The sequence below is a fragment of the Cyprinus carpio genome, chromosome B11, assembly GCF_018340385.1.
Source record: "Cyprinus carpio isolate SPL01 chromosome B11, ASM1834038v1, whole genome shotgun sequence".
NCBI classification, from domain to species: domain Eukaryota; kingdom Metazoa; phylum Chordata; class Actinopteri; order Cypriniformes; family Cyprinidae; genus Cyprinus; species Cyprinus carpio.
The window spans coordinates 20,953,251-20,978,327 of NC_056607.1; the positions used below are offsets into that span (position 1 = coordinate 20,953,251).

Below are 25,077 nucleotides of genomic sequence, written 5' to 3' on the forward strand. Positions count from 1 at the left end.
CATTTTATGCTAACTGTGTGCTGGATGTATTAGCATTACTTAATGAATAAGCTTGTTGTTAATAAATAAAGAAGATAAAACCAGTATCACGGTGGTGTTGTATTATATAATAATTGTTACTTTTGTGTTGCTTTCATTTATTTGGAGCATAAGAAATGCAAGAAATATAGTCTATTTAATGTGCTATTAACCCACTAAATGATGCTAATACAGATTATCCATATCGGTTGTAAATCTTCATAAATTAAAGTACATGTTTCAAGTAATGAAGCTGCCTTACTGTACCTTAAATCTTGACAAAGTACAATATACCTGTCAAGGACATTTACTGTTGCTCATACTTATGCAAACAGCAAAACTAAAGGTGCTGTAAGTGTTATTAGCCATTTTGCTAACTTTTACAGTTTTGCTCACTTCCACCCCACAGAAGCCCTACGTCAAAAACAAAGAATCAAGTTTCGATGTTTTGGCTGGTTAGTATGGGGTTAGAATTGTTTTGTATTTTTAAATAAATAGATTATGATCCACAACTTAATTTAACAAAGATTCACAAATAATAAGCAAATTTACAATCAACAATATGCACAAATCTATAGTTTCCCAATAATCAAATGAATTCACAAATAAAATCATCTTTGCAATAAAAATATTTAGAATGTAATTGGTTAAAGCTAAAATGTGATATGGTTGGTCAGCATAATGTGGCTTAAGTAGAGAGTGGGGGTGAAATATACCCATTTGTGACTTGAAAGGTTTCACAAAAAAATTTCACAAAAAAAAAAAAAAATATATATATATATATATATATTTTTTTTTTTTTTTTTTTTTTTATGACAATTCTAACCTCATAAATGAGCCGCTGCTGGTGGATGTAAAAACGACACCAGCTGGCGGTCAAGCATCTTTCTCTATTGACATCCATTGAAAAATATCTGCATTCTGATTATTATTTTAATGTATAAATGTAAATATTGAATATAGTACATGTTTTATCACAGTTTTGCAGGGCTATTAAAAACACTAAATTGATTGTAGTTTTTGGATTTTAGCTTTTATTTTTCCGTCTCCTGCCTTGATGTTTCAGCTCATGTGTTCACCTACTTGTAGCGCCATCAAGTGTTAATATGACTCATGTTTCCAGAGCGATTAATCACACAACGTGCTCAGATTCTGCTTTCCTTCAGTTGATAAATGTTTTATTTGATATTGCATAAATATAACAAAGTTTTTGTTTTCAGCATTCAGTTATTAGACTAATGTTTTCTGTATATGTGTGTGTGATATAGACTGATACAATTATAGAAATTGAAATGTACACTGCATACTTAGAAATTAAGTTTTATACAACATTTACTCGAAATTCAGTAAATTATTTTTCTGTGCTAAGAAGGCATGGAAATCAGCCGAATATCAGCTGAATTATCATTAAATCTGGATGTAGGAAACCCTTTCTAGTTCTCACGAGTGCCGAGTGTGAGTTTAGCTGATCGGCGCTCCGGTCGTGACAAGTTTGTAGTATGCACCCTTCAGGCCCATGAGATAGCCGTGTGTGCCCTTCTCAATGACATAACCCCGTGACATCACAGCTATGATGTCAGAGTTCTGAATAGTAGAGAGACGGTGAGCGATGACGATACATGTTCTGCCTTCTCTGGCTTTATCCAGCGCCTCCTGTACAGTCTGACACACAAACATACTCTTAAATGAAATCTCAACAGAACAGAACTCTTCTTCTGGCATTCCTGCTCACCTTCTCACTCTCTGTGTTTTATCCAGCTTGAGGTGGCGTCCTCGTTGCCAGCCAGCAGCAGTATTTTGGGGTCTCGTATGATTGCTCTGGCTATGGCAATGCGCTGCTTTTGACCGCGGGACAGCTGGGAACCTTGGGAACCAACATTAGTGTCGTATTTCTGCATCATGGAACACAAAAAAAAAAAAATTCATATGGGTTAATTTTACAATGTCTTTATGAACTTTTTAAAGCTTCAAAGTAGTAGTTGCATAGACTGTCAATGGAGGAACAGAAATCCAAAGACTGTCAATTCCTATTACTTATGAATGGGAGAAACTTCAATGTGCAATATGGCGGAATATGTTCCACCTTCTAAATGAAAGAGCCAATCGCTGATTGCACAAGGATGCACTGTTTCTACGTGTATTTAGCTTTGATTTGAAAGAAAACAGCGCATCCTTGTGGCGCGGATGATTACAGAAAGATCAATACGCAGCATACGGTGACATATGGACGCAGGAGACACGATATGAGAACTGTTCCCGTCGCTTCATATAAAACCAGATTGCCCTCTGAGGCAGATGGAGTAGTATTCTGACGACGGGCTTTCATAACCTTTTTATGGACCCTGACACTGTTATTTACCTTGGACAGTCTATCCACAGACCTCCCGGTTTTTTCATTTTAAAAAATATCTTTAAAAAAAAATTGTGTTCCAAAGACAAATGGAGCTGTTTACCAACGGGTTTTCGGAAACGACAATGGGGGTAAGTGATTAATAACAAATTTTTTTCAATTTTGGGATGGAGTTATCCCTTTTAAGGAAACAACATGAGTGTGGAGTAAAAACTGGATTGACCAGGAATTTTTCATTCTTTGGGTGACTAGAACAAACAACTTTAAACTCACACAACACTTCAACTATTACCTTTTAAAAAACTTTAAACTAGTTTTGGTTCAAAACAACCTATTTACTTTCTAAAAGGTCTCAAAATGGCTTTTGTCTCAAAAACTTTTTTTAAACTCTAGTTTTGTTAAATGTTCTTTCCTATTTTACTTGTCACACAAAATGAACGCAGGCATTGTTTCTAGAATGTTGTCATTTTATAGAAATCAAAGTTGCTTTTACCATTTGAAGGACATGACAAAGTCCCATGGCAATGGGCTTTCTAGGTCTGCGGAGATGAGGGGGGAATCCTCGCTGAGGCTTGTCACTTTTAGTAAGGGAAGGAGATTTCCCACACAAAAATGAATGCTGCCAGGGCACTAAAATTCTAAAAATTCTCGATTAAATGTGGAAGAAAATCCCCGGTTTGAAAAAAACCCAACTCAGGATAGTGGGGACCTTGGACCAAAGTCCATGCAGGATGGGGGCTTTTCTTGGGCTGCCGGGCGGGCAACTTTTTGCATCCATTTGCTTGAGCTCGCGCTGATTGTTCCGTAGGCCGGATGTTTAACAAATTTTTCATTTTGGGATGGAGTATCCCTTTAAGGAACAACATGAGTGTGAGTAAATGATGACAGAATTTTCATTTTTGGGTGAACTATACCTTTAAAAACTTTAAACTTCAACAACTTCAAAGGCTAGGCTTTGTCTCAAACTTTTTTTAAATCTAGTTTTGTTTAATGTTCTTCCTATTTACTTTCTAACTTACATTGTTTCTAAATGTCCTTTATGAATAAATTGCTTTAATTTGAGGACATGAAAAGTTTAGAGTAGAATCTCTGAGCTGTCACTTAGTAATGAAGTAGATTCCCACACAAAATGAATGCAGCATTAATTCTAAATTCTGATAATGTGAAGAATCCCCGTTGAACACCTCAGGAAGTGACATGACAAAGTCATGCAGCTGGGCTTTCTTGGCTGCGGCGATGACATCATCCATGCTGAGCTCGCGCTGATTGTCTCCGTAGCGGATGTTCTCTGCTATACTGCAGTCAAACAAAATCGGCTCCTGAGAGACGATCCCAATCTTCGAGCGCAGGAAAGCAGCGTTGACCCGGGTAGATTCACGGCCATCAATGAGCTAATCGATAAAGAATCACAAACTCAGTCTTTTTGATGAATTGAATGCAAAACACATTTCCAAATCTCTGAAAAGTCCCAACAGAGTTTTCTTACCACACGTCCATTATTAGGATCATAGAATCGCTCCAGTAGTTGAACGCTGGTGCTCTTACCACAGCCGCTGCTGCCCACGAAGGCCAAAGTCTGTCCCGGTCTAACACTCACACTCAAACCATTCAGAACCTGAATATCTGGCCGGGACGGGTATGTGAACTTGCAATCTATAAACTCAATGTCCCCTTTAAAATTATCCTAAAAGAAATTGAAAAAGAGAGGGAACTGTCACTTTATATGTCTTTGCAGTCACTTTTGATCAATTTAATTTCTCAAGGATCATGTGACACTAAAGACTGGAGTAAATTCAGCTTTGTATTACATCACATGAATAAATTACATTTTAAAATAGATTCCAACAGAAAAGTTATTTTAAATTGTATTAATATTTCACAATATTACTGTTTTTAATGTATTTTTAATCAAACAAACGCAGCCTCTGTGAGCATAAGAGACTAACCATTTTAAAACATAAAAAAAAAAATCATAATTATTCCAAACTTCTGACTGGTTGTGTGATTCACATATAACTTCTATAATGCAATTAACATTAGTGATAAAAACATTTAGATTTGTGCCAAATGAGAGGTATGTCAATAATTTTGGAAGCCATATGTCCTTTTACTGTGTTTTGCAAGCTGATTAACTGATTTTCTTTTAAAAAAAATTATAGTTACTCCACTTGGCTATACATTAAAACTCTTGTTTCTCTTCGTCTCACCCTCTGTGTTTTTTGCAGGAGATTTATTGATATAAATGTTTATTTTTCTCCTTTTTTCACTTCTTTCACAAATTCATATTATAATTTTGAATGCCTATATTTACATTATTTCTAAATGTAATAATTACAATTTGTTAAAAATGTGACTGACTTGTGTTTTTGTTTTTTTCTCTCTTAATATTTTTTTTTTGATTTTTTTTTTTTTGTTTTGATTTTTTTAATTTTATTCTGGGATGTACTGCGCTGAAATGGTTGGTATAAATAACTGAATTACCCATTTGTCTCCTTCATTGCTGTAGACACTAATTTTGGGAATGCGGTCGAGTAACTGGAAGAATCGTGCAGCAGAGATCTTGGCTTTGGCGTAGTCTGGTGTGTAAGATGATGCTCGGCCAAGCGCTGTCCCGCTGGTTACAATCGCTGAAATCACCCTGCAGTGATAGAACCTCCCCTAATTATGACCTCCATTTGCTCCAACTACACAATGGAAACCAAAAAAACACTGTTTCATTGTTATTTCACCTGAAAACAAAACTGAAGTGTAGCCCCTCTCTATAGACCAGGTATCCACCAAATCGATAGGAGGCGGAGTTTGCCATGAAAACCACGCACTGGGCAAATCCATAACAGGCGCCATAAACATTAGCCTTCTTTAGTGCGGCCTGGTACGGAGCCTCCAGCTGTACCTCAAACATTTCCACAAAATTACGCTCTTTTCCCAGGCCGGCAATGGTGCGGATGTTATTCAGAGCTTCCCCAGATATCTAAACTCAGAAACAGACCAAGAGACATTGAAAATTCCCAGTACAGAAGCTGATGGGTTGGTGATTTGGTAACACTTTAGTATAGGGACTCACTATATAACTAGTCACTATTAATATTCTCACTATTAACTAGTTGCTTATTAGCATGCCTGTTATTTAAATATTGGCTGTTTATTAGTACTTATGATGCGCATATTCTGCATACATCCCTAATCCTACACAATACCTAAATTTAACAACTACCTTACTATTAATAAGCAGCAAATTCTGAGTTTATTGAGGCAAAAGTCATAGTTAATCATTTGTTCATGTCGAGAATAGGTCCTTAAAGTATGACTAGTGATTTTACTAGGAATCTACCAGTGTATCGAATGTATTTTATTGTATTCAATAAAAGCAATTTTCTGCATCGGCCATTGGCCGATTGTTTAAACACAGCCAATGGTCTGGGCAGATTATATCCTGACAATCAAAATGGTGCGGAAAAATGTGTCAGACTGTAATGCATGTGTGTTGTGTGGAATTCAGGGCTGTTTAAAGTTAATGCAATAGTAACACAATAACGCAGTCTCACTTTAAAAAATATCACAGTTAGTGCAGTTTCTGTTTGACCCTATTAATCACCCATACATAGATCAGGTCAGGCAGGGGCGGATTTAGTGAATTGGGGGCCCCAGGCAAATATAGGAATGGGGCCCTATACATTTGCACACATTTACCTAGATCAACCCTCGAGGTCCCTTTTTTGTCGTGATGCTTGCTGCTGGACAATGGTGCCAGATTGTTGTGTCCAATGTTTCTACATTTTTTATGTACATGTTCTAATGGGATTCTTTAATTTACATTTATTCATTTAGCAGATACTTTTATTATTTCATGTTGTAGACCACGAAATAGCAATTGATTTACCGTTTTTTTAGTTTTAAACATAAAACAAAATAAATTATAAAATGATAAAACCTCACAACTGAAAACTTTATATTTCTGGGATGAGTCAGAAGTATAAATTATTATATTATTTAAAACAGATTTATGTGAGTGAATATTCGCATTGGTCTGAACCAAAAACTGCAGACTGGATTATTGAAAATGCACATTCATTCTCTGCCAGTAGGAGGTGCTTTTGGAGTCAGAAATATAGTGGTTTCCCCGGTAACAGCTCTAAACAAAACAGCTCAGCTCATAAATGGTACTTTATCAGGTAAAATGAAAATGTGAGTTACCAGCGTAAGCCTACATTTTATTTTAGTCATTTTAACTTAGGGCTGTCAATCAATTAAAATATATAATCACAATTAATGGCATGATTGTCATGAGTTAACTTGTGAATAATCGCAACTTAATTGCACATTTTTATCTGTTCTAAATGTACCTTAAATGAATATTTTCCCCATGGTTTCACAGACAAGGCTTAAGCTAGTCCCAGACTAAAATGCATGTTTGAGCTGTCTCACTGAAAAACTAAACTGAAAATATCTTGATCTGACATATCTTAAAACTCATTGTTCTGTGTCAATATGCACACCTGTAACACTTTCTTTTAAGGCATTTTTGTAATGCAAAAATTAATTTATGCAATAAATGTTTATTATTAGTGAAACCAGTTAACAGAGCATGAAGAGTAGACATGTTTCATAGGTCATAGATGTTTTTCAAAGAACTTGTTCATGTCTATTAGACACATGAAAAAAAAAAAAAAAGAAATAAAAACAGAAATACTAGCTTCCTATTACTTCTCTTTCTTTGCACTGAGCACTTTACACAAACATGTTTGCATTTTCGCATGACAGGGCAGCTCACTTCTGAACATGCAAAATGTTAATTTATTTTTTTTTTTTTTATTTGTTTTGTTTTCCTCTCTGTATACTGTATTTTGATGCAGCTAAATTCTCAAAACTGTTTTCATTGATACATTTGACTGTTTTGTTGTCAGACAACGGGATGAATATGAAATAGTGACTGAAACGCGACCCATTAAGACTAACCAGCTCTCCCTTCCGAGAAGTTAATCTGCACAAAAATATATAATCGTGCCGTCGTCTGATAAAAATCAAATAGGCTACAGAATAGCTTGAAGACAATAGCTGTGCTGTGATTTCAGCTATACTTATATGTAAAATTAGAGAAGCAACATATCAGTGTTTTAACTGAAAGCGCAGCTCCTTTCAGCCGCGCGCTGAACGCAGAGAGAGAAGTGTGCGCGCGCTGGGAAAGAGGGACCTCGCGCTCGTGCGGCAGTCAGCTTTAGATGCATAGAATTTTATTTTGCTACAAGCTGGATACACAAGAAGCACGTTCAACTCGGACGCGCAGACGATTGTCGTGCATAAACACCGTAAACAGCAACCGTTCGCGTGTCCGCGCTTAATGCGCATCTCCTATATGAAAAGGATTAGGGGGCCCTTGGCTTTTGGGGGCCCAAGGCAGTCGCCTACCTTTGCCTAATGGGTAAGTCCGCCCCTGAGGTCAGGGTTGCTAGGTCCACTGTTGTCCTTCACTTAACATTGTAGCATTATTTGTCCATCGGGCGGAGAAACTTAGTATGGGTGCATACCTAGATTTTACCATACTGTAGTCTAGCATGAGCTCACCTGTCCTGCTGCTTCCATGGCATCTTTGTCCTGCTTGGCAAATCCAGTTAACATCTTAGCTTGAAACCCTCCAGAAAGAGCAAGAAAGGGCAGGAAGCACAGGATGACCAGAGTGAGCTTCCAGCTGAAGTAGAAGGAGATGATAATGGCTACACCGATGTTGGTCAGAGAATTCACGATCATGCCAATCTGAGAACCTGTGGCCTGGGGGTGAGTGTATATTAAGCGTAATTAAGCTTAATTTTTTTTTAAACGGATCATCTAGAAGGAAGTAAAAACGGGTCTGCTAAATGTGTTCCTTACTCCCTGGACTTGTGAGGCATCAGTGGCTAGTCTTGTGGTCAAAGCACCTGGGCTGTTTCTGTGGTCATCAAACCAGCCGATCTCCTGTCCCAACATCGCATGAAAACCCAGACGCCTCAGTCTACGAGTCAGCAGCTCCCCAGATTTAGAGAACGCATAGCCCTGAGAGTAAGAACAAAGAAGAAGCTGTAATGAACTCTATCTAGATACTGGGAAAGCAAATGTAGACCCAAGGTGCTACGCAACCACATGAAAGCTAACACTTCTAGTAACAAAATCTGAAATGTACTTGAAATCCAATTCACAATGGAATACGTGTTGCATTCTTAGTGTACTATAGAGGACAGCCCTCTTCAATTTTGCTTTTTTTGGTCAGGAGCTGCCATGACAGAGCAACAGTTTGAAGAGAATCTTGCAAAATATGACACATTTATGTATATTTTTTATATTAATAGCTACCTGAATAATATAGCTATAGAAGAAACTAACCAAAATCAACTTAAAGGGATAGTTCACCCAAAAATGAAATTCCGTCATTAATTACTCACCCTCATGTCGTTTCAAACCCGTGAGACCTTCGTTCATCTTCGGAACACAAATTACGATACTTTGATGCATTCTGAGAGCTCTCTGACACTTCATAGACAGCAAGGATCCTAACACGATCAAGGCTCAGAAACATAGCAAGGAGATCGTTAAAATAATCCATGTGTATGGGAGGCTCAGAGAGCTCTCGGAATGCATCAAAATACCTAATTTGTTTTCTGAAGATGAACGAAGGTCTTACGGGTTTGGAACGACATGAGGGTGAGTGATTAATGACAGAATTTTCATTTTTGGGTGAAATATCCCTTTACTAACTTGCAAGTAACTGAAATCAAAAAGTTTAAATAGTAAAATTACTAGAATTAAAACTGAAATAAAAACAAGTGAAAGTTGAATAGAAAAAAATACAATAAAATTGTCAGAAGCACATAAAATTAAAATTAAAATCAAAGTAAAAACTAAAAATATAAAATAAAAGCTATTTCAAAATAGGAATTAACACTATATAGTATATAAATAATACTAGAATAACATTGCATCCTATTCTCTTACCCCAGTTCCCTTTGTTTTGAAGTTAGCCTTCAGTTATCACGCTAACAGCTTAGCCTAGTAGCTAAACACATTGAGCCTAACACATTAAAGAAATGCTCTTTAAATCAGCTAAAATAAGATATTACAATAATGCGCAATATTTATTATTATTATCAGTAATGGTACAGGAGACAGTATCATGCATGACACTGACTTATACTGGCCCAGGCATTTGAAGGTAATTCTTTCGCCCCCTTAAGGTTTGGTGCTTCCACAGTAATGCAAAAAATCCATAGAATTGTTGGTTCATACTCTTAAAAATTATGTTTCAAAAAATGGGTTTTGACTGCGATGCCATAGAAGAACTATTTTGGATTCCCCAAAGAACCTTTCAGTAATCAGTTACTAAAAGAACTATTTTTTCCTAATGTGAGGAACATTTAATCTAATGAATGAAGTTTCTGTAAAGAAACTTTTATCCGATGGAATCTTTCCATAGATGTTAAACGTTCTTCATGAAACCATAAATGCAAATAAATAACCTTTATTTTTAAGAGTGCATCTGTAATAGTTTACAAACATTTCATGAAAAGGCGTAATATGAAAACAAACCTGTAACATCTGAGTGATGAGTGGAAAAAAGAAAAAAGACTAAAGAATACAGAAAGATTACATTTTCTTTTAATTTGTTTTTGTTCAGGGTCAGGCATCGAGAAGGTCTGCAGGTAAAGAGAGAGATGAAAGTCACGCTTAATGAAAACACATATACTAGAGGAGAAGAGCGGGCAGAAACCTCACCGCCAGGATTTGGCTGAAGAGGAGAGAGTAGACGGGGTTCACCCCTCCATTCACAGCTGCCCCAAAGCTTCCAAAGAGCATGTAGGGCCATTCAGGAGCATTGTATTTCAGGATACGAGCCACTGGAGCCGGTTCCACCTCTTCTGAATCATCATCAGGAAGGCCGCTCTACATAGACATACAGTACACACATACGTGAGATGTTTATGAGATACTCTACGTCAGGCCAATGGGGTTGGAGAGCTCTAACCTTTCCCTTGATCTCCTGAGGAACACGGGTTTCAGAGTATGAGCGAGGGCCCAGCTCTCCAGCGATGGCCACAGACGATTCAGGTACAAGGTTTGACAGCTGCGATCGAGATCTTTGGTGAACAGAAGCTCTGCGGATATAGAGAAAGAGAGAGAGCACGAGGTAGAGTGAAACACTATAATATTGATACTTACATATTTACATACTTCTAGGCTCTTACTATTGAATTACCAATGGAGCTACCATGTTTTTAGACATTAAAACACTACTAATGCTAATGCAGCTAATTAGCTTGCAGCTAACACTCCTCATTTCTAACAATAGGAAACAAAACTAGATTTTCAGGTTTTCTAAAGAAAATATAGAGCTAGAAGTAAAAACTCTAATCAGTTTCTCCTGTTGTTAGCTCCGGGGTTGTTATTTGATTTTATGCACTTTTGTTGAATCTGTTTTTATTAATTCAACTTGTTTTCAAAACAATCATGTTTAACAGCAGAATTTGTGGTGAAAAACTACATGACCCATGATGCACTACAGAAAATTCCACCAATCACAGAGTTGTAATGTGAAAAGTGCACCAAAAGAGATCTTTAGCTCTGCCCGCTCCCATGAATATATGCATGAAAATTTTGCATATTGTTTCTATAGATACAACCAACAACTTTTAATGATTAATTTTATATTTATCCATCGTTTATTCGATTATGTAATTCACAATGTTTCGTGGAATTGTAGTTCTTTCCCTCACTGAAGCTGTTAAATACACTTCTGGTCCCTTAGTCGTTTTGGCTGATATTCATATACTTTTTTGCTTTAAATCAAAGTTTGTAATGTTGTAATTCTCACTATTTGTACCTTAAGCTAGCACGATAGCTTCCTGCCCTGTTGAGACTCTTTCTCTCTGCAACAGGGTCACTGCTTTCAGCTTCCTCCATCTCTGAGAAGAGACAGAAAGATTTACATCACTTTTATCCACTCATTATTTTAGGTGAATATAAAAATTAATATAGTGCTTTGTGCTGAAAGAAATGCAATTCAAACTAAAGGCCCCTCCTCAAAGTGTCAGGGCTTTAAAGCAGCAAGCAATGCATCATAAGACACTTTTAGCTCCATGAAAAGTATTGCAGATAGACTGTATCACAGAAGGGTGAGTTTATAATATATTGTAAATCAGAGTTGTTTTTATTAACTAAAACTATTAAAAGTACACCGAAGTACTAAAATTACTACAACTAAGAAATTACAGCTAAACTACTAAAATGGAAAAGGTTCTAACAAAATTACTAAAACTAAACTCAAATCTCAAATAAAAAAACTAATTCAAAATACAAATATAATAGCATATAAATAATAATACACTGATGTAAAGGCTAATGCAAATTAATAAAAAAGCAATTATGAGGTATTTAAGATTACTTAAGATCGTAATAGCTTTTTACTCTAAAGAAATTGTGAGACAAACAGAGACACTAACAACAAACTGTCAAGTAAAAATTGGCTGTTTTTCAAAAGGTCAGTGGCAATGGGGTCAAAGTTTAAATGATTTAAACTCTGGGTACCACGTCACAATTTAGGTTGCTTTGCTCGACAGAGTTCAGTGCACTGGAGAACATTGACATGAGTCATGTTAAAGGGATAGTTCATTCACAAATGAAAAGAAGATACGTTGAAGAATTTTGGTAACCAAATATTTGACAGTAGCCATAGTAGGGGGGGAGGTATGTGGACATAAGGGTTGCAAAAGGGTTGAAAAAATTGGAATATTCCAAAAAAATCCTGGAAAGTTTCCAAAACTTCTGGAATGTTTCCAACATTTTCTGGAAATTTTCCACCGTTTTGCAACCCTAGAAACTCATACAAGTTTGGAACAACTTGTGGGTGAGTAAATTGTTAGAATTTTCATTTCTGGGTTGAAATGTCCCTATAATACAGAGTACTAACAGTAGGAGACAAACAGTGTGTGTTACTCACCCTGTTGGGCTTTTTGGTTAAGGGCTTTGTCTCCCTGGCTCTGAAGAGTGACCAAGGTGAAGTAGACGCCCTTCCTATCCAACAGCTCATCATGTTTTCCTCGCTCCACGGCACGGCCGTGCTCGAATCCCACAATCACATCAGCATTCTTTATTGTTGATAAACGGTGAGCGATAGAGATGGTGGTGCGACCCATTCTGACCTTCGAGATGGGATTCGTGGTTTTCAGTGATTTTGATGGAATGATCTACTATTCTGACATTTGTGACTGTGTGTGTGCTGCTGACCTTGTCCAAAGCGTCTTGTACAACAGCTTCACTCTCATTGTCCAGAGCTGATGTAGCCATGTCCAGGAGGAGGATTCTGGGATTCCTCACCAGCGCCCGAGCTATTGCGATTCGCTGCTTCTGCCCGCCACTCATCTGCCCTCCACCCTCACCTACCAAAGTATCAAATTTCTAAAACGAAAAGATAAAATTAAAAAAGTAAGAGACATATGCTACATACACACTACTGTTTGAGGTCTGTAAGATTATGTTTTTGAAAGAAGTCTCTTATGCTCATCAAGGGTGCATTTATTTGATCAAAAATACATATAAAAACATTACTGAAATATTATTACAATTTTTTTATTTGATTATTTTATTTTAATAAAAAGTAATTTATTCCTGTGATGCAAAGCTGAATTTTCAGCGTCATTGCTCCATTCTTTAGTGTCACGTGATCCTTCAGAAATCATTCTGATATGCTGATTAGCTGCTCAGAAAACATTTCTTATCATTATCAGAGCTGAAAACAGTTGTGCTGCTTCATATGATTCTTTGATTAATAGAAAGTTCAAAAGAACAGCATTTGTTTGAAATTGTTTGTGAAATTATAAATCTATTTACTGTCTGTACTGTTGGTAAATTTAATGCATACTTTCTGAGTAAAAGTATCTCTTTAAAAAAAAAAACTTACTGACCCCAATTTATATGTATATAATGGAAAGGAGGAATTCAGAACTTTCAAGATTTTGAAACATATGAACAAATTATAAAATTATGAACAAAATATAAAATACATGAGCAAAAATTATGACTTTGTCATGAATTTATATTAAAATGAGTGCTGTTGAATCGATTAATCGCGATTAATCGCATCCAAAATAAAAGTTTGTGTTCACATATATGTGTGTGTATTATATATTTATATGTATATACTGTCTGTTCATAATTAGATATGATTAATAGTATAAGTAAATATATATAACATATATTTCTTAAATATGTATGTGTGTATATTTATATACTCATATAAAATGATGGTTTATTAACAAGGTTCGAGAGGAGCACGATCAGATATTCAACCGATTCAGGTGTAGCTCGTCTAGTTGATCAACTTAATTAGCATGATATGTATATATATACACAGCAAACTTACCTTTGTCCCATGATAGTTTTCCGGCATCCCTCTTCCACCCCAATGCCTCATTCTTAAACTATTCTCATCCCATACTAGGGATGGGGGAGTTCTCTGGGTTCGGAGCCCTCCTTTAAGAGAGCATGCCAAAAATGCTTATTATTTGCTAAATCTTATTATATGTATGTGTGAACTCAGTACACAGTACACACACATATATTATGTAAACTCAGACTTTTATTTTGGATGCGATTAATCGTGATAAATCGATTTGACAGCACTAATATACAGTATATATAAAATATGGAGACCAAGATGTTCTTTAATTATGACCTCTATTGTATGTAATCTATGTTCTGGTGTGTAATTTTGTGTTATGTGGTCTCCCGCCTGTGGTAAGTCCATGATGAAGTTGTAGGCATTGGCCTCTTTGGCTGCTGTGATGATATCATCATTCGAGACTCCAGGCCGCCCGTATCGAATGTTCTCTGCGATGGAGGTCGCAAAAAGAACCGGCTCCTGCTCCACGATCCCAATCAGAGAACGCAACCACTGGATGTTCAGACCCCGGATGTCATGACCGTCCAGTGTAACCTGGAGTGAAAGAAAATGACACAAAGTGACAAGATTTATGAACGATGTGCACCAATAGTATTGCAGCATGATGATGAACTGATGTTTCTTTACCATCCCTTCTTTGGGATCGTAGAATCGTTGGATGAGTTGGATTGCTGTGCTCTTCCCAGCACCACTGGGACCCACAAATGCGGTCGTCTCTCCTGACTTTACCTGCAGATTTAGCTGATCGAGGATCTGTGGGAAGGAGGTGAAGAGAGTGCATTTAAAGCAGGAACACAGAGCCATCTGGACCAGATGGTGTGACTGTAATGGTGTAAATATTAACTTTACCTTCACTTCAGGCCGAGATGGGTAATGAAATGTTACATTATGAAACTCCAGATCTCCTTTCACTTTGTTTAACTTATATCCAGCCTCAGAGAGACAATCGATCTCTGGTTCCTGAAAATAAGACATCATTCCTGTCAATCCATCACTCTGGAAAGTGTCGAAGACTGTCTGGTGTAAGATAGAGGTCAGACATGCAATAATACAGCTGTTTAATTTTGATTTGCTCCTGAATCGAGCTTGCTGAGCGTTTTCATTTCACACGTACTAAAATCCAGCACAGGAGGACTTTAACACTCATTTGCAATGTGTAATATCATTATTTATTTTTATTTTTTTTTTGTTGTTATTGATGATTTTTTTTATTATTGTTGTAAAATGTGTTTTTTTTTTATTGTTTTTTTTGTTTATAATGGTTATTATTATTTTGAATAAGCTTTTATTTTTCTACTTTTGGTTTTAATTATTTCATAAATTTGTAACAAATAGACTTTAAAAGAAAAAGAAAAGAAATTTACAGGTTAACAGGTTTAAATTAGATATCATTAAAGGTTTTCAGTTTGATTTTTATTTTGAAAATAGTTTCAGATCTGATCAGTTTTATTTTAGTATTATGTATGATTATAGTTTTTATCTGTATTTTGAGTAAGCTTTTATTTTTATTTTGGTTACAACTTTAAAACTGGACTTTAAAACGTAAAAATGTAAAAAAAATAAAAAATAAAAAAAAAGACAAAAAAATTGTTAATATTTTTTATTCATTTTACATCTCTCTCCTAAAACAAGTTGATTGTCAAGCTTAAATTAGATCTCATTAAAGATATTTAGTGGGATTTTAAAAACTGATTTGGATTTTGAATTATTTATATGATTATAGTATGATTATAGATTATTATTGTTAATTAGCTTTTATATTACTACTTTCAGTTTTAGCAATTTTGTTATGTGCTTTTGCCATTTTTATTAGTTTTTGTTTTCTATTTCCATTTAGCTTTAATTTATATTCATTTAACTTATTTCCAATTTTCACTCAAGTTTTTCATTATATAAATATATTTCATTCTAAGTATAATAGTCAAGTCAAGTCACCTTTATTTATATAGCGCTTTAAACAAAAAAGATTGTGTCAAAGCAACTGAACAACATTAAAATATTTCATCATGTATATTTTTTATTTTATTTCAGCTTCATGCCAATTAGCAAAAAACATCTTTAATAGTTTAATTTTAATTTTAGTTAACAATAACAACAATGATATTAGTCTTTTTTAGTGATGTCGGTGCTACATGCTATTGGTTTGGGTGATGTGGGATGTTTGTGCGGGTTCTTACGCGGTCTATGGTCTCAAAGATAATGGTGGCGGCTCCTCTCCCAGAAGCAAAAGCCTCTAGACAAGGAGACGCCTGGCCCAGATTCAACGCAGCAATGAGCACTCCAAAAAATACCTGCAAGCAAAACATGTGATATCCAAACAATGAATGACAATACCGTCAACCATGATGGTGAGTTCTTTTGCATGAGAGATCATGTGTGTGTACCTGCAGTAATGTCCCTGGACTGTACTCCTGTGTGTCCACTACTAGGCTGGATCCATACCAGAAGGCCAGTGCATAACACAGGAAGATGATAAACCACAAATACCCAGTGAAAAACCCCATGATCAGACCTTTCCTGATCCCCCATCGCTGGGCAGAGATCAGATTACGGTCATACCTGCAGAAAATGCACGTTTACAGTGTTCAAGGGTTAAATGATGGTATCAGTTCAGAGAAAATAACAGACAATCAGTAGTGATTATTACAGTGTAGTGTGTGAGTCATTATGGGTGAAGATGATGGTTACCTCTGCACCTCTTTCTTCTCACCGCCAAATGCTGCCACCGTGCGTACCGAGGATAAAACCTCATCCGCCACAGCACCTGCTTTAGCGTACGCCTGCAGCTCCAATCCCGTCAACTTTGCCACAAACTAGACAAGCACATGCAAACAAAACAAGTGTTAATGTATTGTAATTAAAGGGATAGTTCACCCCAAAATGAATAATTTGTCATAATTTCAAAAGAATTTCTTTCTTCTGTTGAACATAAAAAAAAAAGGTATTTTGAAGAATGTTGGTAACCAAAAAATTGTTGAATCCCATTGGACAAAAATCCAAGGACCAGGAACTGTCTGGTTACCAACATTCTTTAACATATTTCCTTTTTCCCACAAATCAGAACTATCCCTTTAAATTATACGTCATCCTGTATTAGATTTGGGGATCTTTAGTTACTTTTTCTGCCGACGTTATGACTCCTTCATTCAATGGATTAGTGTTAAATTCATTGATTTGTTCAGGAACCAAACACCACTTACATGTGTTGTTCGGTACCCTCTGTTTTGACTTCGTTTTAAGGCCATTTTCATTTACGTTGCAAAAAATAGACGAAAGGGCGATAATAACTATAACAATAGTTATATAACTATAAAGTTTTAAAATTCGTTAAATCTATTCTTCGAAGTTCACACAACCATAATGATAATGGTGAATTTGAGTAACGATAAATGCACTGACAGCCAATCAGAATTCAATTCAATATATCGACAGATGACGTAACGACAGCACGCACATGGAATCAACGATCATTCTTGGTCTTGATGGGTTTTTACAATATTTCGTCTGTTACTTTTATGTTTGTCGCTTGTTGTATCTTGTTTTTTAAACTGTAAAGCGTTTTTCTATAAGACAGTTGTGCTGAAATAACAACAGCTCTTTTGCGCTTTTGATGTTGTAGGCCTACATGTGTAAAACTTGGTCATAGAGCACACTGTTTGTGTATTTATTGTAATATTTGCTGTGTAACTTATATTGATACGTAATTATATCTCTCTACACTCTTTAAAATAATGTTGCTTCACGATGCCATTGAAGAACTTTTTTTTGTCTAAATGGTTCCAAGAAACTTTAACATCTGAAGAACCTTTCTGTTTCACAAAAGGTTCTTTGTGGCAAAAGAAGGTTCTTCAGATTATAAAAAGGTAATAAAAAGATGTTTTTTTAAAGAACTTTTGATTATATGATTCTTTGTGGAACCAAAAATTGTTCTTCTATGGCACTTTTATTTTCAAGAGTGTACCTATATCGTCTGAATTGTGAGTTCTGATGAATTTTCTTTTCTCACCAGAGCCATAAGACCTGCTCCGACCCCAATGAGAGGGGACACTGAGATGATGACCAGCGTTAGTTTCCAGCCCCTTGCAAAACCCATGAGGAAGCCGCACACGAATGTGGTGAAGCGCTGGATGAAGATCCCCACCTGATCAGCAATGGCATCGTTTATCTTGTTGATGTCACTAGGATCATATGGAGGCACACATGAGATGATACAATATTAGATAACTTGTGGTTAGAGTGTTTGTGCTCTGGAAAGTGTCTGAATGTGTCGTACTCAGACATGCGCGTGTTGAGCTCTCCCACAGAGGTGCAGTCAAACCATCCAATCTCCATCCTCATGACCTTCCTAAAATACATCTTCCTGATGATCTGAATCTGACGTGCTGCTGCGGTGATCCACAAAGAGATCTGAGCAAAAAACAGAGAAGCGCCTTTAAGAAGGTCTTTAACTTTAAATCATCTATAATAAGGGTGTGCAAAATTCTGCACATTTATAAAAACAAGAGAGAATCCATTTAAAAGGCTCACCTGGAGGTATCCAAGAATGAAAACCCCAGCTCCAATGCCTACATAATAGTAGGCGAAATTAGTCATTTCATATTCAATATCCAATAGCCTGAAGCAGAAGAGCACACCATCATTTCATTGTAGAAGTAAAAATTAAGCAAAAACTTCAAAATTATGCATTTTCTGACGTTTTCTAAAAAATAAAAATCTCCCAATTATATTTGTATTATTAATTGAACAATAAAACATGTATAATAAATAAATAAATTACTAAACATTAAACATAGGGATATTCTAGTATCATTAACATTCTATTATAGCTTTCATTAATATTTTGAAGCAGTTTTTAATTTTATATTTTCTGCTTTAATTTTATTTTTAGTTTAACGTTTTAGTAATTTGGTTGTTTTTGTCATTTTTAGAAGTTTTGGTTTATAATAGTTGGCAAAATTGGTCATTTAATATTCAATGTCCAATACCCTGAAACAAAAGAGCACACCATCATTACATTTTAGAAAAAATGGGGGGAAAAAAACTAACAGAAAGTAAACATGATGCATTTTCTGCATTTTCCTGAAAAACAAATATCTCTATAAAAACTATATTTTTTTATGGTCATTAAACTGTAAAATATTTTTTTTTTTAAAAATGCACTAAACAAATTTATTTTAGTATTTTAGTTATTTTAGTAAATTTAGTTAATATAACTATATATATAATTATATATATAATTATATATATATATATATATATATATATATATATATATATATATATATATATATATATTTTATTTTTTTTCTGTTTTCATTTTAAGTAGCTTTTGTCATTTTAGTAGCTTTTGTTTATATATTTCTGTTTTAGTTTAAGTTATTTTAGTATATCAAGTTAAACTAAATAAAAAATGTTGCATTGGCTGAAATGTGTTTATTTTATTTCAAGTAACACAAATGTATATATATATATATATATAGTTTTGATTTTAATTTCCAGTTTTAGTTAACCATAATAACCCCAAAACAAATACATCTGAAACAAGGCCTTTACTAATTTCCTCACACAATATGAGTCTGTTATATTGAATATAAAAATGTATTTTTATTTTCAGTGTTTCCCATACACTGATTTATTTGTGGTGAGCCGCCACAATATCAATGCTGACCACCACAAATATACAGTAGTCAACATTTGAAGTGAATCAAAACCTTTCATCAAAGATGTCCTAAAACCAAAACAATACTTATTCTTGTCTTAGGACAACTTTGATGAAATTCTTTGATCCACTTCAAATGTTGACTACTCTATTTTCCAAAAGTCTTTGACTTTATTGAATAGACATGAGCACTGCATGTTTCAAAATTAAAACATGGTGCTGTGTTTTTATATGAATGTATCTTTGAAAGGAACCGACAGCCTTCAGAAAAGCTTTAATGTCATTTTCATTTCATCTTTCAACACTGGAATCCCACACAAGGGCATCATCATACTTGGGGGTATTTGCTAATAAAAAAAAATGTGAAAACCTGCTCTCACCCGCATGATTTGGTCATGTTCAGTGCCAGGTTTTCTTCCTCTGTCAGGTTTCTCCATTGTATAGTATTGTTGACACATACTTTGTCCGGGTCACTAAGCTCGTTGAGCTCGATGTCGTACTCTATGAAGGTGTCCGTTAACATCCCAAACACGAGCAGCATCAGTGGCTGTGCCGAACCATGAATCATCGCACATATGCTCCCAAAAATCATCATGCAGATCTCCCGGCAGCTGGCAAAACGAAACTGCAGGGGAAATCAATAATAAAACATATCTAGCAGTGTAAAAAAAAAAGCTTTTATCAACTGTGCATAATATTTAAATGGACAAAAAATGGGCCTACTGCAATTTCATGAACAGAATTTTATCTAGATGAGATCTATTGGCCTCAAGGGCACATAATAAATCAGTCACAATCATTAAAAACTACAAGTCTGCTTCTGTGTCCAGCAGGTGTGCATCTAGTAAAACCCCATGTAACATAATATATTTAACATATAATATAAAACATAGTACCACCTGAAAACAAAAGCTTATTTAAAGGCATGATTAAATATTCCTCATTATGATAATATAGGTATTACCAGCTGAAAGAAGCCAACACGGATGGCTGGTTCTTCTTTCTTGCCATTTTTGGACCTTTGAATGAAATGTGAGAAAATGTGTGATGCTTAAAGGAAATGTGAGAAAACAAGCTTCTGTTTTTAAGAAAAATGAGAAAAGATACTTACGTTTGATCCTTTCCAGAAGCCATTGTCCTGTATTAATACAGTTTTAGTAAAAGAAACATTAAGAAGTAAGATTTGTCAATGCTTTATTTTGATTAGGAACAAAGGTTTCATTTAAAAAAATAAAAATAAAAAAACACGTAAGAACTTACATGTAATCACCATTTGTCTCTGTAACAGAATCAGTAGGTTCATTAGCATGTTACAGATTTGCGAATAGTTTTAGAAGATTAACTACTAAACAATTTACCTTGATCTGAAAATTCATAACCATCGTTTTCCTGTCCAAACTTCTTGATGCTGCGCAGCTTAACAGTTCCTGGCATCGTTCTGTCTGTTCTTGTCTTAATAGCATTAAGAAAACAGATGCTTCAGGATAATTGAATCACAGAAGAACATACTGTATCATTTTAAACTAAACCCAACACTAACATCTTACCTTGCTGATCCAAAGTGACTCTTCTTTTCTGTTATTGATTTGTTATATACTGAAAATTATTCCCAGGATATTACTGAAATCTGGTCATGTTCTTAGCAAAAGTCTGGGTACATTCCTTTTCAGCTCCAGGAATGTGTGGGAATGAATCTGTCAGTCGTTGCAGACAGTATGTGTATGTAGTTAAATGTCTTGCTTGGTTTGGCTCAGGTGAGGTAACTGTCCGGCAGGTTTGTTCGGTCAGAGAGGGTGAATAACCTCCGTATACAAACACTGACATGAGATAATTGTCCCAAAAAATCAATACAGCTATTCAGCTGCATGTATTCACAAGATATTGGGATTATTAAGATAGTGTTTAGACATTAATGCTAAAAATCACATTAAACATAAAAATCTAATATTTTTTTGAGGAACATCCAACAGGATGGCCCTTTGTCATACAGTTATTTTATGCAAAATAAGCCATGATTGAGTGACTACTCTGGCCTGAGCTTTAGATGTCTAAAAACCCAGATGCATTTTAGAGAACTGTTTCTCAGATGGAGTAAATCGAGGTAAAAGCTTGTGAGGTCATGTACCTCAGCATGTTTCCGCACAGGACACGGGTGACCCTTCATGCACTGCGAGTCAACCTGTTTGAAAGAAACATGAATTGAACCATCAAATATACAGGATATAAAGCACTCTGAAGTACATAACCAATAACCAAAATTCATTTTAAATAACAACTGAGTGAAATATCTTTTTTTTCAAAACCTTTATTGCTTTGTGGCAGAACATGCATGTGCAGACACTTGTGAGATCCGCTACTCAGAAACCAAATACAGAGACAGAAGTTAATCATTATTAACCCAGATCCTCCTGAAGCTCCGCCTCTCTCCACACTCAGTTCAACACTGTCAACACTCCATATGTGATTGACCTCAAAAACAAAACAACTTTAAATGATCAGATAAATAAAACAGCTGGTTTATTGGAATTATGGACATTTCTGATTTATTTGTTTGAATTATCCAAAAGTCAATGCATATCAAAATTCAAATAAGGAAAAATGTAAATATAAAAAATAGCTAATTTGCTGTTGTTTTTGGAATGCAGTAAGTTTGTTTCATCATGCACTTACATGCAGGGTTGATGTACTTGAACTCTGAACTAAAAATAACTCTATAGCCTGTAATGCAAAAGAGGAACAGTTCACCCCAAAATGGAAATTTGCTGAACCTCACCTTCAGGCCATCCAAGATGTAGAAGAGTTTGTTTCTTCATCATAACAGGTTGGAGAAAAATTTAGCATTATATCACTTGCTCACTATTTGATTTTCTACAGTGAATGGGTACCGTCAGAATGAGAGTCTACACAGTTGATAGAAACACCAATCCAGTCCATTGATTAACATCTTACGATTCAAAAAGCTGCATGGTTTTAATAAGCAAACTGTCTAGTCTAGTCTAAATCAGTATAAATATATCTACTATGTGTAATATGAAGCATGTCTTACAAAATAATGTTCATGAAAAACATTTGAAGAGTAAAATGTCAAAAATGCATTCTCATAGATGTTTCTTGATTTATAATTCATGTTTTGACAGCCCTGTTGGTGGTCCTGTGTTACATGGATAGATGGAGCTTGAGAGAGTTTGAGTCAGTAGTAATGAGTATGTTTTCATCACAGGCTGTGACTGGCTTCAAAACGCTCCTCACAAACCATCTGGACGTGTGCGGAGCGGCAGCGTGCTTGAGAGGAGGAGCTGGGAAATCATGTTCATCAAGTGAGTCCACAATCCATCTGGATGACATGAATGTGAGAGCATTGATAAACCACACTAAAGTTTGAAAATGAGGGATTATTCAATGTTTTAAAATAAGTCTCTTATGCTCATCAAGGGAGAATGTATTTGATCAAAATATTGTGAAATATTATTACAATTTAAAATAAGAGTTTTCTGCTTTCATATATTTTCAAATCTAATTTATTCCTGTGATACAAAGCTGAATTTTCAGCATCATTACTCCAGTCTTCAGTGTCACATGATCCTTCAGAAATCATTCTAATATGCTGATTTACTGCTCACGAAACATTTCTTATGTTGAAAAAATGTTGTGCTGCTTAATATTTTTGTATTTTTTTTTTCAGGTTTCTTTGATTAATAGAAAGTATTTTTAGATTTATTAGAATATAATTTACTTACTGTCACTTTTGATTAATCATTTTCAATTTAATGTTTAAGTATTTATTTCCCCAAAAATATTACCAGTCTCAGACATTTGAATATTAGTGTATATTGTGACCAGTATAGGATAAAACAATAAACAACTCAACTGTGATTAAGACGTAAAGGGCCTTCATTTTTCAAAAAAAAAAAATGATTAGCAAAACTTTTTAAAGGGTCTTTGAATTAATACATTTCTTACTACCTGCAAAAAGCATTTTTTGAAAATGTCTTAATGGTAAACTATTTAGATTTCATTGCAAAATTATGTTTGGTTTTTTTTCCTATTTGATTTTTATTTATTCCATGTGGAAGAAGTGTGTATCTTTCTGGTCTGGTGTTCTTGTGCATGTATTCTTTAAGATCAAGTGTGTACATAATGTTTCTCTTGAATATTTTTGCATATGAAGCATATCCTAATTTGTGCATTGTACATCCAATGTGTCTAACTGGAAAGGTGATGAAAGAGAATTTCTCGGAAAAAAAAAAAAAAAACTTAAGAGGCCAATGATAAGGCACTGTATTGTTTTAACCTACTGACTGGAGGACTTCTGTTTTGATTGATTAAAGGTTGAAATGTTTAGTTGCACTATAAAGTTTTGTTTCGCCTTCCAGTGAGTGTTTATGCAAAGGTGAGTGAGCTGATATCCAACAATATGGCATACCGCTGGTTTGTATTTGTTATGGGCAGCTTAACAGCAGCTACTGCCACATTTCGGTGTGTTGCGCAATAGCGCCGGCACGTGGCCAAATGGTAGTAGTTGCTGAAATGGTAGTAGTTGGTTTTCCAAACATATTCATTCTGACTAGATATTTCATGCAAGAGGAGGCTTGTTGACCATGAATCCAAATAGACTTTCAGTTAACTGGTTTGTCAAAGTCAAATATATATAGTTGTCGACGTTAAAAAAGTGGTTAGGAAGAGGGATTCATCCAAATAGATTCAAAACAGTGACTCTTTATTTTATGCTTGTTAATCCCAGCATGCAATAGAGAGACATTTTGACCCACCTTTATTAGAATGTTGTCTTGCACCTATAAAAATGTCTTCAATGCAAAACAAAGTAGCAGGTTACTTAGACATGTAAATCAATACTTCAACCTTTTTAAATTTGTCAGAAATCCACACTGGAAGTATTTTTAAAAACTAAAGAATCGTTTTAGTTTTTAAAACTGTTAAAGGGATACTCCAACCCAAAAGAAAATTTTGTTATTAATCACGTGCAATCTGGGTTATATGAAGCGACGGGAACACTTTTTGTAAGCGAAAAAAATCCAAAATAACATCTTTATTCAACAATTCGATTTGTCAACAGACACCTCTGTTTCGCTCCATATCACCGTATGCTACGTATGCTGTTATGTATCATCCGCACCACAAGGATGTGCTGTTTCTAAGCGTATTTAGCTTTGGCAGATGGGAGTATTCTGGATGACTTTCATACCTTTTATGGACCTTGACACTGTTATTTACCTGGCAGTCTATGGGACAGTCACGGGCCTCCCGGTTTTCATCCAAAATATCGTAAATTGTGTTCCAAAGACAAACGGAGCTTTTACAGATTCGTAACGACATGTGGTAAGTGATTGACAATTTTCATTTTGGGGTGGAGTATCCCTTAAAGCCTATTCAACTTTGGTTATAGTTAAGTAGCTGCTCCTTAAAATAAATTTTATTACATTTTATACACACACAATCAGGCTTTTATGGATATAGTATGATATATTGAAAATATTGACATACTCAAACAGTATTGTGGGGTGGGGTCATGTAGAAGATTGTGTACACCTTTAAGCCACATTTTGACCATTAATTTAGGAGGCCTTAATTTAATGTTTTATGTAATATAGTAGGGCTTTATAGTGTTAT

General features: G+C 35.2%; 1 protein-coding gene across 1 annotated transcript; it reads right to left on the reverse strand.

Annotated features, from left to right (window-relative positions):
• Window positions 1-1,169: 1,169 nt before the first annotated feature.
• On the reverse strand, window positions 1,170-21,330 carry LOC109084299 (bile salt export pump-like). Its single transcript, XM_042734510.1, is given in 31 exon segments — window positions 1,170-1,680; window positions 1,751-1,768; window positions 1,770-1,910; window positions 3,553-3,759; window positions 3,855-4,052; window positions 4,850-5,006; window positions 5,098-5,339; window positions 7,931-8,134; window positions 8,234-8,395; window positions 9,923-9,940; window positions 9,943-10,029; window positions 10,109-10,276; window positions 10,359-10,488; window positions 11,214-11,295; window positions 12,330-12,531; window positions 12,617-12,787; window positions 14,121-14,324; window positions 14,418-14,543; window positions 14,640-14,750; window positions 15,968-16,081; window positions 16,175-16,349; window positions 16,479-16,603; window positions 17,797-17,968; window positions 18,064-18,197; window positions 18,318-18,405; window positions 19,830-20,074; window positions 20,414-20,468; window positions 20,561-20,587; window positions 20,710-20,728; window positions 20,808-20,901; window positions 20,997-21,330. Coding segments are annotated over 30 exon segments (4,059 nt in total). The 5' UTR covers window positions 20,884-20,901; window positions 20,997-21,330; the 3' UTR covers window positions 1,170-1,479.
• Between the last annotated feature and the right edge of the window lie 3,747 nt (window positions 21,331-25,077).